This window comes from Salvia hispanica, chromosome 5, assembly GCF_023119035.1.
Source record: "Salvia hispanica cultivar TCC Black 2014 chromosome 5, UniMelb_Shisp_WGS_1.0, whole genome shotgun sequence".
Lineage (NCBI taxonomy): Eukaryota > Viridiplantae > Streptophyta > Magnoliopsida > Lamiales > Lamiaceae > Salvia > Salvia hispanica.
Genome location: NC_062969.1, coordinates 33,264,182 through 33,282,664, shown reverse-complemented (window position 1 = coordinate 33,282,664; position 18,483 = coordinate 33,264,182). Strand labels below are relative to the sequence as shown.

Below are 18,483 nucleotides of genomic sequence, written 5' to 3'. Positions count from 1 at the left end.
TGATAATGTTGTATTTAATATTGATATTACCAAATATACTTCGTATAAGTATATAATCCAAAATTTTAATTATATTTTTATATTAAATGCTCAACCCGTGGGCTAAACCGCCACCCACTCGGGCCAGCCCGCATAACCCGCCGACCTGAACGGGTTAGCCCGTGTAGCCCGCTTCTGATATGTGTTGCGATTTTCCGGCCCTAACCCTATTGATTTTAACAGGTAATTCAGGTCGACCCGTGGGTTTCGGGCTAGATTGACATCTCTAGTCAAAATTAAAATCTAACTTTTAAGACATAATTATATAGTAAGACCCAATTTGGAACTTTATAAACAAAATAATATAGTGGTACACTCAATTTTATTTTAGAACTGTATACAGAAATTAGAATTTTATAAGCCACAATAATATTGTACACCCAATTTTAATTTAGAAGTCTATACGAAAATTAATTATAGATTTTTGTTATTGACAATCTCTCCCTCTCTGGTAATGGAGAGACCGCCCCACAATCCCTCTTCAAACTCCCAACTCCAGCTCTCCTCATTATTATACATTTATATATACTGGATACTCACCTGCGATGGTTATGTAAGTGTAGCAATATGAGATTATCTTGTTTGTTTCAGTACTTTGTTTCTTATGCTATGGTCATAATGTTATTAGTTAAATATTATGTATAATTTCAGAAATTTAATTATATAAAATCAAATAGTAGTAGTATTAGTTAGAGGTGAAATACCATAACCATATTAGTCGTACGTAGAATGCTAGCTGTAATTGATATTGATGAAAATTATGCATATGTAGATTCATTTATTTACATGATTTGTGCATGGAGTGGTGTATAAAGACCGCTAACAGATCGGCGTCGGCCGGGACTATGGCCGGGGCGGTGGGTCTGCAATTCATCGCCGGTGGCCTTGTTGATGGCAATATTGCTCTTTGGAATCCTCACACTCTCATCAGGTAATCTAATCTGTCTCATTATTAAACTGATTCTGATTTTATACCTTAGTTTTTATTTGCAGTAAATATAAAAATGGTGAGAATGCTCTTGCTGGAAATCTATCAAAACACAAAGGAGCAGTAAGTTTATGATGCTACTTCTATTTTTTTTTTTGTTTTTTAATAATTATGGAGTGTTAGTTTTGTGGCAAGCAAGGTTCGTGGCTTGGAGTTCAATTCTCTTTCTCCCAACCTTCTGGCTTCTGGGGCCGAAGAAAGAGATATTTGTATATGGGATGTATCGAAACCATCCGAACCAAGCCTCTTCCCACCGCTCAAGGTGTGTTAATTATTTCAGTTTCAACTTATATTTGTGGTGATTTTGTAAAATTTATGTATTATGCAATTTTTTAACTGTTAGTCATCGGGGCACTTTCAAATGCGTAGTATTGATCCATTTTTGGGGCAGTGAAGGAAGCTCAAGACTTAATAAACTCTTTCACAGGGTGGTGGATCTGCAGAACAAGGTGGAATTTCATTTTTGTCATGGAATAGGAACGTTCAACACATATTATTAGCATCCACTTCATATAATGGAACAACTGGTATGTAGGAATCTGTTTTTGCATACATGTATTCTTCATTTCGAATTCGAGTAATTAGCAGATTTGTTATTTTAGTGGTCTGGGATCTAAAGAAGCAAAAGTCAGTGCTAAGGTATCATCACATTTCTTGGTCAACCTAGAGTATTCATATTTCGACCATTGTCGATTCTGAACCCTTATATACTCATATTACAGCTTCTCGGATTCAATTAGAAGAAGATGTTCTGTTTTGCATTGGCACCCTGACATTGCCACCCAACTCATTGTTGCTTCAGATGAAGATAGTTCACCTTCTCTTAGGGTAAAAACACTTAGTTTCGCATTATTTTTCAAAATTATCATAATAATTCAAATGGTCATGTCAGCTGTGGGATATGAGACATAGTGTCTCCAGTGAAAGAGTTTGTTGGACACACCAAAGGTACATACATACTTGGTTAAAAGTAACAAACATGTAGAGATACTTAAATTTGATTCACTTAACTCATATAAGTTATTTTCTTGTGAATAAGGTGTGATTGCAATGTCATGGTGTCCACTTGACAGCTCTTATTTACTTACATGCGCCAAAGATAACCGTACAATGTGTTGGGATACTGCGTCTGGCGAGGTGAATGCTATCACTCTTACGTTTGTTATATAAACTTTCTGATGCCTCACATGTCATTGTCATTGTCATTCTCATGTAGATTGTGGCTGAATTACCAGGTGGAACCAATTGGAATTTTGATGTGCACTGGTACTCTAAGATTCCTGGACTTATATCAGCTTCTTCTTTTGAAGGCAAAGTTGGCATTTATAACATTGAGGTAAATAACTATCAAATGAAAACTGGCTTAAAAGGTAAACATATAGAAACATGAATTTCTTTGTAACACCCGCTTTTAATATTACCTTTTTACTTTAAGATTTTGTTTTGAGTACGGACGAGTGATACACTTTGAGAAAAATACCGCTCTTGTTTTGTTTGGTATGCCAATGGAAGTGGAATTTTGTGAATGTTCGGTTGAGATTGTCGAATCATGTTGGGTAAGAAATCGATACGTGCGATGAGTATTGTTAATGGGAAAATAGAAATTTCATTTACAAGTATTTGGAATTAAATACAATTATTGGGCCTGCTATATCAGCCCAATTGTTCATATTGAATGAAGTCATTTGTGAAGCCCGAAACCAATTCCTCCTTATTCTATTTTGCAGCCCAATTTTACTTCAAATCTTTTCACTTCCCAACGTTACACACGATTTCACCAACATCCCTACGTCCCTGAAAAATCTCCAACCAAAATCTGTCAACTCCGTATATTTGCCTCAACTGCACAATGCAGGTTACTCATTCCTTCACAACAAAAGAAAAAGGGAGGCACAGAGAATACTGTGAATTCAACATTCACTCTGCCGTAATTTCTTTCTTCTACTCCCTCTGTCCCACTAGAAATGAAACGTTTTCCTTTTTGGATTGTCCCACTAAAAATTGAAACGTTTCTTAAAATAGAAATAACTTTATCTCTATTTTTCCCTCTTTCTTACTTTACTCTCTCATTTTTAACTTACAAAACAATACTACATAAAATCTTATGCCGAAAAGCAAACGTTTCATATTTATTGATATTTATTGGGACAGAGGGAGTACAAAGTAATTTCTTTTCAATCACATGAATAGAACCTCCATATTTTGATTCCATAATATAAATTCTTGAAATCACAGTTGAGAAGAAATAGCTAGAGTAAGAGAGCCGAGAGTCCTTCAAATTGTTTTCCTGCGACTCTTTGCAACACAGGTATATATCTTTTCCTAAATTCCACTGCATATCATTCACGGTAGTATATCCATGGGAATTTAGTCCATCCTTGAATTTCTTAAATTGTTGAATGAAGCATTCTTGATAAAGCTTGGATCTTTAATGCTTTAGTAGCCTTTGCTTTCTTCCAATCCCAAATCCCTAAAATCCTTATTTGCCCATTAATAAGTGAAATCAATCAAATAGAATTTTTAATAAAAGGCGTAGATTTGGGAAAAAGGGAGAGGGACTTACCGGTTGTGAGTAGCAGCGCCGCCGGCGACGGGGGGGCAGTGACAAGCAATGGATGTTTTCCTTAATTTTAAGGTAGTAGATAGAAAGGGAGATGAGCTTGCTGTTTCTGATTCGGGAATATGAGATGAAAATCGAGAGAGAGGTGTTAGAGATGAGGGAGAGACGAGTTGTGATGTTGGAGCTGTTTTGTTCTTTTTGAGATTTATGAGAGAGATACGATGGTGGTGAAGGAGTATACTTTTTACTCTTGAATTACTTGTCTTCTTTTAATTTTATTGGGCCATTCTTGTCTCACTAGTTGGTTTCGATTTGAGAAAAAGGAATTAGTTTGGGTATGGAGGATGTAAGTGTGTTAAGCTGGGAGTATTTATTTATTTTATTCTTTAAATGTTTGATTTTGTTCCCTTTGGGAGTATTTTAATAAGTTATGTGTTGATTTTTTCTAGTTTTAAAAGGAAGGTATCGTATGGTGGCTGGAAGCATTTTTTTAGCTACTGACTCTTTTTCTCTTTAGTTTTGTTTAATGGGAGCGCTGAACTAGTTTATATAGTGATTGAATTTATGGTGGTTGGAACTGAATCAGTTAGCCTATTTCAGCTTAGTGAAGATCGAGAGAATAAGTTTTGGTTGGGACTTTTGTGTTTAATCTGATGTATTAATTCTAGATCTGTCGTTAGACTGAGTTGCTATATGTGAGTTTTTCTTTAAGAAAAGATGGAGGAATAATGGGAGCGCACACACTTAGTATGCATGCATTGTCTTTTAATTAATTTATTTTACAAAGTCTAATTTTGCACACCATGTTATTTCAAAAAGGGTGAATTTGTGCACGTCGTTTGCGGTTGGAACAGAAAGTGATTGAGGAGTTAAGCTTTTGAGGTGGACTTTCGTTTTAAATAAGGACTATGTCCCAAATATTTTTACTATGTGAAAGGAGGTGAAAAATGTTTGTCTTGCCATGTTTTGTATTTGAATGAACATATCTGAAGTGGCTATGCCATGTATTGTTAACGAATTCGGGTCCCAGTAGGGCCGCAAACCCTGCTCGGACTGGTGTACACCCAGTAGATCGTGCGCTATCTCATTGAAGTTGGCCGGTCTAGTGACTTGGTTCGTGGCCACGTTCCTTGTCATGTAGTTCAGATATGGTATGGTGATGGTGGATGTGGATGGAAAATGGTTGCGCAACCGAATTTTATGGAAAATATATTTTTAGTGTACTTGGGTTCTTTTAATTAAAACCCCCAAGATCACTCGTTTATGGCTTGACAAACTGTATTTTGGCATGTGTCCACTGAGTTCATCAAGTACTCAGCCATGCATATTGTTTTTCTTAATATGCAGATTGAGCGGCGATGGACGTGGAGGATGTTGAGCAGAGTTGTTGGAAAATTATATCTTGTTTGGTTGTTGGATTTGTCGGGTCTTCATACTCGGCAATTTTCCATGTTTTGACGTTTCCGCTAAAATCCTAAATTTCCTTTGGACTGTTTTATCATTGGGTCTTATTATTCGAAGTTAGTTTTGTGGAGACAGTATTCGAGTTTGTTTTAAGTTTCTTAGTTAATCTTTTGTTTTGGTCGTGTATATTTCGTTGTTCCCCTTTTCTTGCCCGCTTCTTTAACCCTCCCCTAGTCGCGATCAACCGTGTTTTCTATCCTTAAAAAATGCAGGCGTGACATTCTTCTTTTTGAAATTGTTGCTAGGCACCATCATGAGAGTATGTTCTTGATTGTTTGAGCTCTTGTTCTACAATATATAGATGATGGAATAGTTTTGATAGTAAATTAAGAGTGAAGGCAGATGTTGACCTTGACGTCAGTGGCATCGAACTTGGTGTTGACTTTTTGACTACCTTCTCCAATTTGTTAGGACGTTATTTTATTATGCGAGTGTTCACCATGACATGATCCACGTTCACCACATTAATTGTTATGGAGTATAGGCAGTTGAACACAAAAATAACGACAAGGAAACAACACAAGAACTTGAATTTAAACTCAAAAGAACATTCCTCTGAAGACAGTTCCTAAACTCATTTATTTAGATATCTAGCTCTTTCAAATAGGTCTCCTACTAACTCTAAAGGAGGAAAGCATATCAACTTAAAGATAAAGAAGGAAGCACATCCTCAAACATGGAAAGTAATTTCCAAAGACAATGAAGATCAATAACTCCATCTCTATCAAAATTGATCTTTCTAGTCTTGTTCGTTAACTTTGAATAGATACGTCCAAAATAACAAAAAACAACCCAACCCAAACGACACAAGCATATTGTTATGGACAAAATAAAAAGAAGTCTATATGTTGAGGGGCCCAAATGGACTTTACTTCTTTGTCGGATGGAATGGAATGTGGTTCCTAATTCCATTCTAGTCATTTGCTTGGTACGATGGAATGAAGAAGAGAATGAATGAAACTGCAAAGGAAATGCAAAAAAATTGTCATTTCTTTCCTATTTTCATTGTATTCCTACCTTCATTCCATTCCATCATACCAAGAAGGGTCTTTAGTATCTGATCTCACGCTTCCTCATTTTCGTTTCAACGACTGTGGACTTGAAGTACTGTAATAACATTATTAAATTCAGGGTTGTGGTCGAAATGGTCTCAGAGAGCGTTACAGTGGTTCAGGTATCTACTTTCTTTCATTTTTGAAAATGTATCTTTGACAATGGGCTCGTCTCAAAATTTCTTAGATTACTTTGACAAATGAGGACAGAAGATAAATAGTTACCTTGAAGCCCATTGTACCTTGCATCATTAACATGGTTTAGTTGTACATTCTTGCAATTTATACAACTTCTACCATGTATTTTGTGCTGCTAAAATTCATTAGAGGAGACATTTTATGCTCCTAAAATTGTAGCCATGTTAATGCTTACCTTGAGTTTCCAAACTGTGTGTGGCCTACCTTATGTGTAAAGTTGTATATTTATGTTTCAAACAAAAGAAAGTTAACTTCGTGTAAATGGAAGTACATTAGACATGAGAGCTAAGGATTTTAGTTACATTTCCAGTTTATCTTTGTTCTTGTTCATATCCAAAATGCTGGACATTTTTTATAATAAATTTTTGGTATCATTACATGTTATATATAAATTTCACATTGTTCCTACAACCCATGCAGTTCCATTTAGTACCAGCATTTAGGTTTTAGGTTATTATATACCATACAATTCATGTGTTCGCAGCACCACTGAGGGCCCCAAAGTGGTACAACAATCGTGCTGGAGTATCATTTGGTTTTGGAGGCAAACTTGTGTCATTGAACTATGATGAATCTTTAGAGGTATTGAAAGGAGCTTTGATTGTTGATTTTTCTTGCATATGTTACATTAGTGTGACCACAGGTTCTTTATCCAAGTATATGTGCACAATTTAATCGCAGAAGATGGTTTGGTAAGTCGATCTTCTGAGTTTGAAGCTGCAATCAAAGATAGGGATAGATCATCACTGAAACTTCTGTGTGATAGGAATCGCAAGAATCTCGGTATGTCTTCAATTTCCAGCCTTATTCCCTAATAGTCTTGTCTAAATACACTATATTCTTCTCAGGTCTGATGAAGACAGGAAAACATGGGGATTTATGAAGGCTATGTTCACTGAGAATGGGACAGAAAGGTCAAAGCTTCTTTCCCATCTTGGTTTCATTCTTCCAGTTGAAGAAACTAAATCTATAAACAATGAAGTCTCTGAGAAAGGGAATAGTCTCTCTACTGATGATAGTGTGATGATTAAAGACGCATCATTGTATACAGCTGACAGTGGGGAAGATTTCTTCAACAATCTTCCTAGTCCAAAGGTAGATTCCCCTTTGACACCTTGTAATGATGAAGGCTCTAGTACGGAATACCAACAAGAATTGAATGGCCGAGAGGATCCTTCATTTGATGATGCGGTACAATGTGCTTTGGTCGTTGGGGACTACAATAAAGCAGTTGCACTATGCATTTCTGCAAATAGATTGGCGGATGCTTTGGTCGTTTCTCATGTTGGTAGTGCCACCTTGTGGGAGAAGACACGTGATCAGTACCTCAAGTTGAGTTGTTTTCTGAATCCATCTATATTCTATACAAGCTTACCTGAAGACGATCCATGTAGGAGTTACCATCATGCTCTTCTGTAAGGTTCTTTGACCACATATCCACTGCTTTATCAATGTTCCCAGCACATATATAGCATTCTGTTGCTGCAGCTGTATCACCTGCTGCAATGAGCCTAGCAACAAGAGTGTCGCATAACAGAATCCACTCGTCTGCATGAGTTGTTCTTCGTACCTAAAGGTGATTATGTTTTCCGAATTCGTATAGGTTTCTTCATGTTTTTTGGTACAATTTTCTCTATATTTGTTATACCTCAGGTTGTTTCTGCCATGGTAAACAATGACCTCATGAGCATCGTGAAAAGAAGGCCCCTAAAATCGTGGAAGGAATCCCTCGCTCTATTCTGTATCGTAAGTCTTTCTTTCCCTCACAAACCAAGTTGTGTGATTGTTTCCTCTGTGAACCAAGATTATATGTTTATCAGTTCAATGGTATGTACATTGACTGTATAAATGCTTCTTGTCACCTATTCTCGTTGAAGCTAATTCCACAACAAAAGAATTTCATTCTATGGTTGTAGATAGTGTGGTAATTTGACATAAACGTCGATTCATCTGGTGAAATCTCTTGACAATAGTGTGCACATTGTCATCATTCAGTTTGCTCATGCAGACGAGTGGATTCTGTTATGCGACACTCTTGTTGCTAGGCTCATTGCAGCAGGTGATACAGCTGCAGCAACAGAATGCTATATATGTGCTGGGAACATTGATAAAGCAGTGGATATGTGGTCAAAGAACCTTACAGAAGAGCATGATGGTAACTCCTACATGGATCGTCTTCAGGTAAGCTTGTATAGAATATAGATGGATTCAGAAAACAAAAATTAAGCAGGACCGAACAACTTACGCACATATATGCTACTTGTAAGGATTTAATGGAGAAGACAATTGTCTTTGCTTTGGCGACCAGACTGAAACGGTTTAGCTCTTCATTCTACACGTTAGTCGAGAAATATGCTGAAATTTTAGCAAGCCAAGGTCTCTTAACTATAGCAATGGATACTTGAATCTTTTGGGTACCCAAGAATTGTCTACTGAACTTATTATCTTGCGCGATCGAATAGCTCATTCAATCAAGCCAGGTGCGCCTAAAATATGAAGTTTAATCATCGTTCCTGTGAATTGAAATAATCTACATATACAGACGCGGAGACTGAGAGTGGCGAGGCTTGTGATAAAACTGAGTTACAAACTGGAGCTGCTGATGAATCAAGCTATTGTGGCGTTCAAACTTATTATCAAGTAAGTTTTTCATGTTTTTCGGGACGTAGATGTTGCCTAATAACATCAGTGTTATTTTCTCCACCTCAGGTGCAACCGTACAGTAACAACAGTGCATATCCACAACAAAACGATGTTCAACCGGGAAGATTTGTTCCAACTCCAGTGGTGATTATATATAGTGTGAATGTTTGTTGAGATTTTTGCGAAGCTGATGATTCCTTTCTGTGCTTACAGGCACACTTTCCTCATGCGAATACTCAGCCTCCTCCTGTGTCGGAGCAGTACCAGCAGCCACCAACTTTGGCTTCTCATCTGTACCAAGTACGCGCAACTCTTCAACTTATATAATCAACTTAACCGTTGTTCTGATTTTGCCCCGTCTCACTTAGGAGGGGGCTGATTATCAACGTGCTACTGGATACGGAGCCACTCCAATGCAAACAACGGCTCCTACAGTTTTCATGCCACTCAGTAATTCCTCACAACCTCCTAGTCCTGCTCCTGTACAGCCAACTCTACACACTGTCGATACGTCAAATGTTCCTGGTAAGTAAAATGAGGCTGCTATCTAAATCAAGATGTATGATGAGACGAAAAGATGATTGGCATCACCTTCTTATATACTCCCTCCGTCCCAATAAATATGAAGCATTTGGTTTATAAGTAATTTTGTGCAGTGTTGTTTTGTGAGTTAATGAAGAGAGGGGAAAAAGTAGAGATGGTATTGTTTTAATTTTTGGAAGCGTTTCGTTTCATTTTAATGAGACAACCCGAAAAGGAAAACGTTTCATTTTTAATGAGACAGAGGGAGTATATGATCTGTTGTAAATATATGATCTGTTGCAAATATGCTACAGCGCCACAGAAGGCAGTCATCACTACTTTAACGAGACTTTACAATGAGTTAACCGAGGCATTAGGAGGAGCGCGAGCAAGCAAATCCAGCTAAGAAAGGGGAAATAGAAGTCAACTCAAGGAAGCTGGGAGCCTTGTATGCAAAGTTGACCAGTGGAGACATATCAAAAAATGCTGCAGAGAAGCTCATACAATTATGTCATGCACTTGATAAGGGTAACTATGGAAATGCCCTTCAAATCCAGGTAGAAGCTACCAATAATTTTAATATATGTGTGAATGATCGATACATTTCAATGTGCTGTTCTTGTATATAATATAGGTTCTTCTCACGACGAGTGATTGGGATGAATGCAACTTTTGGCTGTCAACACTCAAAAGAATGATGAAGACAAGGCAAAACTTGAGATAGCTCACAAAAATTCCTATTTACCATCATCTTTTATGATTGTACCGGCTTGTTACATAAATATCGACCTCACTCTAAGCGCATCATAGCATATTGATGTCTGGATTGGAGAATTGTACTTTTTTGGTTAAATGCAATAAAAGAAATATTTGTGCATATAAAATAAATAATTAAGAAAAAAAATTGTGAGCTTTGATATGGAAATTATTGACATGTCGTCATGGGAAGGAAAAGACACGCCTCCAAACTCTCAATTCATTCATCACTTGCCAAAATACTAGTACGTCTTAAATAGGGTGTCGAATCCACGAGAAAGGTAGAACCATAAACATAAAAACCTAAATGGTAGGAGTCAATTCCTATCGGTGAGAACTCGTCGGACAAATCTATGAGATTCTAGGAGAAGAGGTGCGGCCAGCGATTGTGTGGTGCAAGAACTAGGGTTTTGCAAAACCTTAGTTGGAGTTTTTTAAGTTTAAGATTAAAAAATACAATACCAATGAGATAATGTATTTCTTAAGTGAATAAAATATACACTGGTCCTATTTATAATACTAGGACTCTAAGTGGTTCAACTCTTTTTTGTATTATGGGAAAGATCTTACAAAGAACTTGAAATTGAGCTTATAATAATTTTGTTCGACACGTTACATTAAATTAAAGCAAAAAATAATAAAAAGTAAATTCAACAATGACATAAACCTTGTAATGCTCGGGATGACGTCTCTGGCAGCGTGATCTGTCAACCCTAGGCCCCGACTCATTGGGCCCTGTAGGGATCAGATCACTCAGGATTCACTAATTACCGGGACCTCTTTTTATTGATTGATCTCTGAGCTGGCTTACAAGCCAAGTACAAAAGTTGTTACAAGATTATAAGTAATCTACAACAAAGATTGTCTAACTATTACAGATTATAACCCCTAATTGGAACCCTAGCTGGTTCAAGATTCTTGACCAATCTGGAACCGAAGCTCTTGCCAATAGAAACCTGCACACTAAGTAGACAAGTTAGTAAACCAACACAAGATCCTCTCGGATCTAAGAAACAGCAATAGACCAAGCAACTGAGCAAGAACAGTAGGAATATGGCTCAGGTCACAATGGTGACTGCACTAGGCCAAGGACCTCCCCACACGCTTCTACCACAAGTCACAAGATGAGAAACTGTCGAATGCTAGGTCAGAACCCCTAGCCACACCGATTGCCACCGAACGTCTATTCTGCTCACAATCACCAGAAACTCACAAGTCTCACAATCACTTCACCAGTTATCACTTCTACAAGCCCAATCTTCGTCAGATTCAAAACCCTAGGTCAGAATCAACCGAGCACTCTGATGGAAACCGAGAGAGTCTCCAAACTCACGATCTAAACCGATAGATCCTACTAAAATAAGGATTAATCGGTGGAAACCAAAGATCAGAGGAGTTCACCAGCGAAAAACGCCTGAGATGTAGAGAGAGAAAGAAGAGAGAAGGCAGAGAGAAAACCCTAATCGCAAAGAGAGAGAAAACAGACTGAGTGAATGAATGAGGTAAGTGAGAGGTCGGCCTCTCACTTAACTAACACAGCTCAAGATCAACGGTCTCAATCCAGGAACCGGGTGAGAGCTACACGTGGCGGCAATCGGGGCGGTCAAGGTAAGTAATGGGTCAACAAGCCATAACCGGGCTTCCCATACATAAGATTGGGCCTGGCATTTAATCTATTGGGTCCAGCCCAAACACTAAATACAGCAGCCCAAACCGAAGTAGACCACACAATATTCAACAGGCCCTCTAACTGACAGACTCAATTACGCTTCATTTCACCGTTGTATAGAATTTCAAGGGAATGTATTTCTTTTTTTGTAATACTGGTAGTATGCATTCTCAATCTAACTAAATGGACATACATAGGAAGATGAATTAAGCATAATGTGACGTTTAAAAATAGTTGTACGGTAGAGGAAGTCTTGCTCTTTCCCCGCCTATTCAAAAGGGAAAGGAAACACTAGTTTGAATCTTTCAATCAACGCTAGCCAGAACAATCCCAATATTTTGGTGTCATAAAAGTGTTTCAACTCTAATTTGAATTCATCTCATATACCATACTAGCATGGATGATTATTTGAAGAAAAACTTTGACGTAGAAGCCAAGAGGCCATCCGAAGAAAATCTCAAGAGATGGCGATCCGCGGTCTGGCTCGTCAAGAACCCTCGTCGTCGCTTCCGTATGGTCGCCGACCTCGCCAAGCGCGCCGAGGCTGAGCGCAAACGCCGCAAGATCCAGGTTCATTTATATATTTTTCAGTACATGTTTTCCTACGCACTTCACCATATGGAAATAGGATCAAATTAATTAATTTTGCTTCTAACTATATAATAGAGCTTTTAATTTGAGTGATACTAGTATGATAGATTGATAGGAGTAATAAGATGATCATAAAGTGCAAACTAATTAATTGATCAAAGTAAATTGTAGAGTCTCATAATAAGTAATAACAAAACACAAATTAGTATTAATAAGATATTGTCTTCCATTAATAAGTAGGAAGTTCAAACGACTGATGTGTGTCTGTGGATTGTATTTAAAAATAACTAAATGTTCTATTTAGTAGATATTGGTACACAATACATATATGACCTGAATTAATGCAATGAAATTTGCATGATTGCATGCAAATTACTAGTAGTACTCCCTTCATTCGTTCCTTTATAATTGAATTATTTTTCTAATACTAAGAAGTTTCTTATCGTTGAGTCATTTTCCTATATAGTAGTCTCTCTGTTTCTCAATATGTGTCTCACTTTGACCCGACACAGTTTTAAGAAATGTAAAAGAAAATGGATTGAAAAGGCTAATGGTATGTAGGTCCTACTTTAATATATTAGCTTTATAATAAAATGTGAGTGGAATTAAGTTAGTGTAATGTAAGGTCCATTACCAAAAGTAGTAAAAGTGAAATGAGACAATTAATAAGGGGCGGGCCAAAATAAAAAACTGGGACGAAGGGAGTAATAATTAACTCACTTTTTCTTTCCTGCTTTATTCTCTCTTACTTTATTTATTTTACTTTGTTCATTTTTCTACTTAATTCTCTTTACTTTTTTTCTTCTCTTACCATACTTAACATACTAAATATCCATTTCTTACCCTTAGTGCCAAAAAGAAGTGTATAAACCGTGAAAGGAGGGGGAAATACTTTTTTAGTTACTCGGTCCTCTCCTAATTTTAGTACTTTTTCACGGACAGAAGGAGTACTAATTTTAGTACTCCATCTTTCATCATAATCAAATGCTAATCTATAGAAACAGCAAAATTCAGTTCCACTAATATCCAAATGTTAATCATTTTCTGTGTCTTTGCTTCATTTTTGTTACAGGAGAAAATACGAATAGCTTTGTACGTCCAAAAGGCAGCATTATATTTTATCGACGGTAAACCCTAAATCCAAAACAAAACTCTTTTGGTGAGATTTGTGTGTGATCAAGTAAATACTCTCTCCATTCCATAATAATGGAGGCGTTTTTTTTTTTCACGGAGATTAAGAAAAATTGTTTTAAGTAAAGGGAGAATAAAGTGGAAATTGAAAAAGGTAGAGAGATAGAAAAGAAAAAAAAAAGTAAGAGAGAGTAAAGTATATGTAGAAAAATATATTGACTTTTACTAAAAAGGGGAAATGACTCTATTACTATAGAACTAACCAAAATGAAAAATGACTCTATTACTATAGAACGGAGGGAGTACATAACTTATACTCTCTCCGTTCCAACTTAGATGGAAAAAGTAATTTCTTTTTTTGAAAAAACAAAACATCAAATCACTCTCACATACTTTACTCTGTCTTTATTTTTTCTACTTTATTCATTTCTCCTATTTTTCAATACTATTTCTTAATCTTTTGACTCAACTTAGTTGAGACTGATGGAGTATACAATATTTCACCTTTTATTTCATATTAGTACAAAAAGTTTTAAGTTTAGGTAAAGTTTGATTTAGTACATCACTTGCGCAGCCGTTGATCGAACCGAGAAGCTAAAAATCCCCGACGACGTAAAGCAAGCCGGATTCAACATCAGCCCCGACGAGCTCTCCTCTCTCGTCCGGTCCCACGACCTGAAGCGCCTGGACTCCCACGGCGGCGTGGATGGCATCTCGAAAAAGCTCTCGGTCTCCCTGGAAAACGGCCTCTCCCCTCCGGACATCCCCACCCGCCGGAGTCTGTTCGGCGAGAACAGATTCCTGGAAAAACCCCCTCGCCCACTCTGGATGTTCGTGTGGGACGCCATGCAGGACCTCACCCTCATCATGCTCATCGTCTGCTCCTTCATCTCCGTTGCTGTCGGCCTCGCCACCGAGGGCTGGCCCAAGGGCTTGTACGACGGCATCGGCATTATCCTCTGCATCCTCCTCGTCGTGGCCGTCACCGCCCTCAGCGACTACAAGCAGTCCCTCCAGTTCCGCGATTTGGATAAGGAGAAACGCAACGTCACCGTCCACGTCACCAGAGCCGCTAACCGCCAGAAAGTCTCTATTTACGACCTCGTCGTCGGCGACGTCGTCAATTTGTCGATCGGAGATCAGGTCCCCGCCGATGGCTTGTTCATTTCCGGATACAGCTTATACATCGACGAATCCAGCTTGTCAGGGGAGAGCGAGCCTGTGCAGATCGACAAAGGGAGGCCGTTTCTACTCTCTGGCACCAAGGTTCAGGAAGGTTCTGGAAAGATGGTGGTGACTTCCGTTGGGATGAGGACGGAATGGGGGCGCCTCATGGTCACTCTCAGCGAGGGCGGCGACGACGAGACTCCCCTGCAGGTGAAGCTCAACGGCGTCGCCACTGTGATTGGCAAAATCGGGCTGGTTTTCGCGGTTTTAACGTTTGCGGTGCTCACTATAAGATACCTGACTGTGAAGGCCTTTGATGGGGAGATTGGCAGCTGGTCGATGCGAGATGTCGTCAGTTTGCTTAACTTTTTCGCAGTGGCGGTGACTATACTTGTGGTGGCGGTGCCGGAGGGACTGCCTTTGGCTGTCACGTTGAGTTTGGCTTTTGCGATGAAGAAGCTGATGAACGATCGGGCGCTGATACGGCATCTGTCCGCGTGCGAGACAATGGGATCGGCCAGCTGTATCTGCACGGATAAGACGGGGACGCTGACGACGAATCATATGGTGGTGACGAAGATCTGGATGGGTGGAGAACAGAGGAATGTTGATGGGAAAAAGCTTGAAAACGTGGTTACTTGTGAGCCAGGGAAGCAGGTTTTGGTTGACGCTCTGTTTCTCAACACTGCTGCGGATGTGGTGAAAGGGAAGGATGGGAGGAGTGAGATATTAGGGTCACCGACCGAGACTGCGCTGATCGAATTCGGCCTTTTGTTTCATAAGGACTTCAGAGGGCTGAGGCAGGGGTGGGAGATTTTGAAAGTTGAGCCGTTTAATTCGGTGAAGAAGAAGATGTCTGTGCTCGTGCAGAGTAGAGGCGGTGGCGAGGGAGGTGGAGGGAAGCGGGCTTTTATCAAGGGTGCATCGGAGATTATATTTGGGATGTGCGACAAGAGTGTGGGGAAGGATGGGGAGTCGTTGCCGATTTCAGATGAGCAGAGGAAGATGATAAATGGGGTTATAGACGGTTTCGCTTGTGAGGCTCTGAGGACGTTGTGTGTGGCGTTCAGGGATATGGAGCAGTCGTCTGATGAATTGAGTATTCCTGAGGAGGGGTACACGCTGGTGGCGCTGGTCGGGATCAAAGATCCGCTGCGCCCTGGGGTTAAAGAGGCGGTCAAGACGTGTTTGAATGCTGGGATTCTGGTGCGGATGGTGACCGGGGACAATATCAATACGGCCAAGGCTATTGCGAAGGAATGTGGGATATTGACTAGTGATGGGATCGCGATTGAAGGGGCGGAGCTGAGAGATAAAAGTGCTGAGGAGATGAAGGATGTGTTGCCCAAACTGCAGGTTTGATAGAGAGCTCATAAATTTGTTAAATTTATCATCAAATGTAGGGTTGGTTTAATTAATTTGTGCAGGTAATGGCAAGATCTTTGCCTTTAGATAAGCATAAATTGGTGTCTATGCTGAGAAAGGAATACCAAGAAGTAGTTGCAGTGACAGGTGATGGTACCAATGATGCACCAGCCCTCCATGAGGCAGATATTGGGCTGGCAATGGGTATAGCAGGAACTGAGGTTCGTATATACTCCTTCTGTTTTAAGTTAGTTGAGTCGTATTTTCAATTTGTATCGTATTTCAGGTGGCAAAAGAGAGTGCGGATGTGGTGATAATGGATGATAACTTCGCAACGATATTGAATGTGGCGAAATGGGGTCGTTCGGTCTACATCAACATTCAAAAGTTCGTGCAATTCCAGCTGACAGTGAACATTGTGGCGCTGATGACAAACTTCATTTGCGCGTGCGTGTCAGGGTCGGCGCCACTGACGGCGGTGGAGCTGCTGTGGGTGAACATGATCATGGACACGCTAGGCGCGCTAGCCCTGGCGACAGAGCCGCCCCACGACGGATTGATGAAACAACCGCCCGTGGGAAGGAACGCCCACATCATCACGAGGGTTATGTGGAGAAACATCATCGGGCAAAGCATCTACCAGTTGATCGTGCTCGGTGTGCTCCAGTTTTACGGGAAACAAATGCTTAACCTCGATAGTGATGCCACTCTTAGCTCCTTGATCTTCAACACCTTTGTTTTCTGCCAGGTACGTACGTATATATAATAAATGACAACTATGTCAACATAGTTAGCAGTCAGCAATTAGCAACTGATCGATACCATATTTAAAAATGGGAAGGTATTCAATGAGATAAACAGCAGAGACATGGAGCAGATAAACATATTTCGAGGGATATTGAGCAGTTGGATATTCATAATGATAATGGTGTCGACGGTGGGATTCCAAGTAGTGATGGTGCAAGTGTTGTGTAAATTTGCGGGGACAGTGCCATTGAACGGGAAGCTGTGGGCGGTGAGCGTGTTGTTGGGAGCGGTGGGGTTAGTGGTTGGAGCGCTCCTCAAATGTATTCCGGTTCCCAACGTTCCGAGCAACAAGCATCACGATGGATATGAACCATTGCCGTCCGGACCAGACCTCGCTTAGATTACGTACATTATACTCCTAATAATGTTGCCAAAAGGGAAGTGTTGTGTCGCTCATTTTCCTTTCTATAAATAATTAAACATTCCATGTTCACTCAATTATAAACATTGTCTTCCTTCTGAAATAAGTACAGAATCATTACAGAAATAGAACCGAAAGAAATTATAGAAATTATACAAGTAAAATCTTTATGAAAATAATTTACTAAGCAATTTTTTATGAAAATAATAAATCATCTTTTTATATTATTATGCATGCGTATTTCTTATGATAAAAGTGTGACTCATTGCACTAATGTTTCTCCACTCATGCGCATTCCTTTAAGATAAAATATGCTAATGTATTTTTATTCAACACGAGATTTTATTCAGAATTGTTTAGTGAGTTAAATGGAAAGAGAATAAATAGAGAAAGTAATATTTCTATTTAAACAAAAAGTACTCCCTCCGTGCCATAAATTTTGTCATACTTTGACTGGGCACGCGTTTTGTTGAAATGTTATAGAAAGTGAGTTAAAAAGTTAGTTGAATGTGTCCTACTTTTATATACTCTCTCCGTTCCACCGAAAATGACTCACTTTCCTTTTTAGTTTGTCACAATTAAGATGGTCCATTACTTAAAAAATAGAAACACATTTATCTTTACTTTATTCTCTCTTTTACTTTATTTTCTCCACTCAACACACAAAATTAATTTGCATAAATGATATGGATTGAGATACGACGAAGGACCCATTGGATATATTGATCCAAGAAACCCACGTATAAGGATTGGCAGCGGACTCCCTTGATTGAGAATCTTCTGGTGTCATCCACTCCAAGAACTTGGAAAACCTCGACCCGTTGGCTATATGATCAGTCAAGAACCTCGGTATGATTGAACGCCACAAGAACTTGCTCAAAGCATCTTGATAAGCCAAACAAGTGAAATACTCTACAAAGAGAATTCAACACACAAAGACAAAGTCTATTTTCGTATTTTATCAATGATCCCCCAAAATATGACATGCTTACGAGCCTTTTTATAGGCTAGATGGACTTTTGATATTTTCACATCATTATTACAACTTAAGACACATTTATCAATATATAAAGTGACAGTTTTTTGGGAAGTTTTTTAAATGCCAATTTTGCCCTTTTTGGCGGAAAACTGGGCATTATAGCAGCTGTATGTTTATGTTTTTTTATGTAT

General features: G+C 39.0%; 1 protein-coding gene, 2 long non-coding RNA genes and 1 pseudogene across 3 annotated transcripts; 3 read left to right on the top strand and 1 right to left on the bottom strand.

Annotated features, from left to right (window-relative positions):
• The first annotated feature begins 884 nt into the window (after positions 1 to 884).
• On the top strand, positions 885 to 10,237 carry LOC125189883 (annotated as a pseudogene).
• On the top strand, positions 3,131 to 5,177 carry LOC125187861. Its single transcript, XR_007170675.1, has 2 exons — positions 3,131 to 3,335; positions 4,935 to 5,177. It is a non-coding gene; the product is annotated as an uncharacterized LOC125187861 (long non-coding RNA).
• LOC125187862 lies at positions 3,137 to 3,809 on the bottom strand. Its single transcript, XR_007170676.1, has 2 exons — positions 3,591 to 3,809; positions 3,137 to 3,505 (listed from the first exon to the last, which is right to left on the bottom strand). It is a non-coding gene; the product is annotated as an uncharacterized LOC125187862 (long non-coding RNA).
• A 2,050-nt stretch (positions 10,238 to 12,287) lies between the features above and the next one.
• Positions 12,288 to 17,402, top strand: LOC125190550 (putative calcium-transporting ATPase 11, plasma membrane-type). Its single transcript, XM_048087878.1, has 6 exons — positions 12,288 to 12,461; positions 13,555 to 13,609; positions 14,188 to 16,136; positions 16,208 to 16,366; positions 16,432 to 16,893; positions 16,987 to 17,402. The coding sequence occupies exons 1-6, from the start codon at positions 12,288 to 12,290 to the stop codon at positions 17,290 to 17,292; spliced, it is 3,105 nt and encodes a 1,034-aa protein (XP_047943835.1). The 3' UTR covers positions 17,293 to 17,402.
• Positions 17,403 to 18,483: the final 1,081 nt, after the last annotated feature.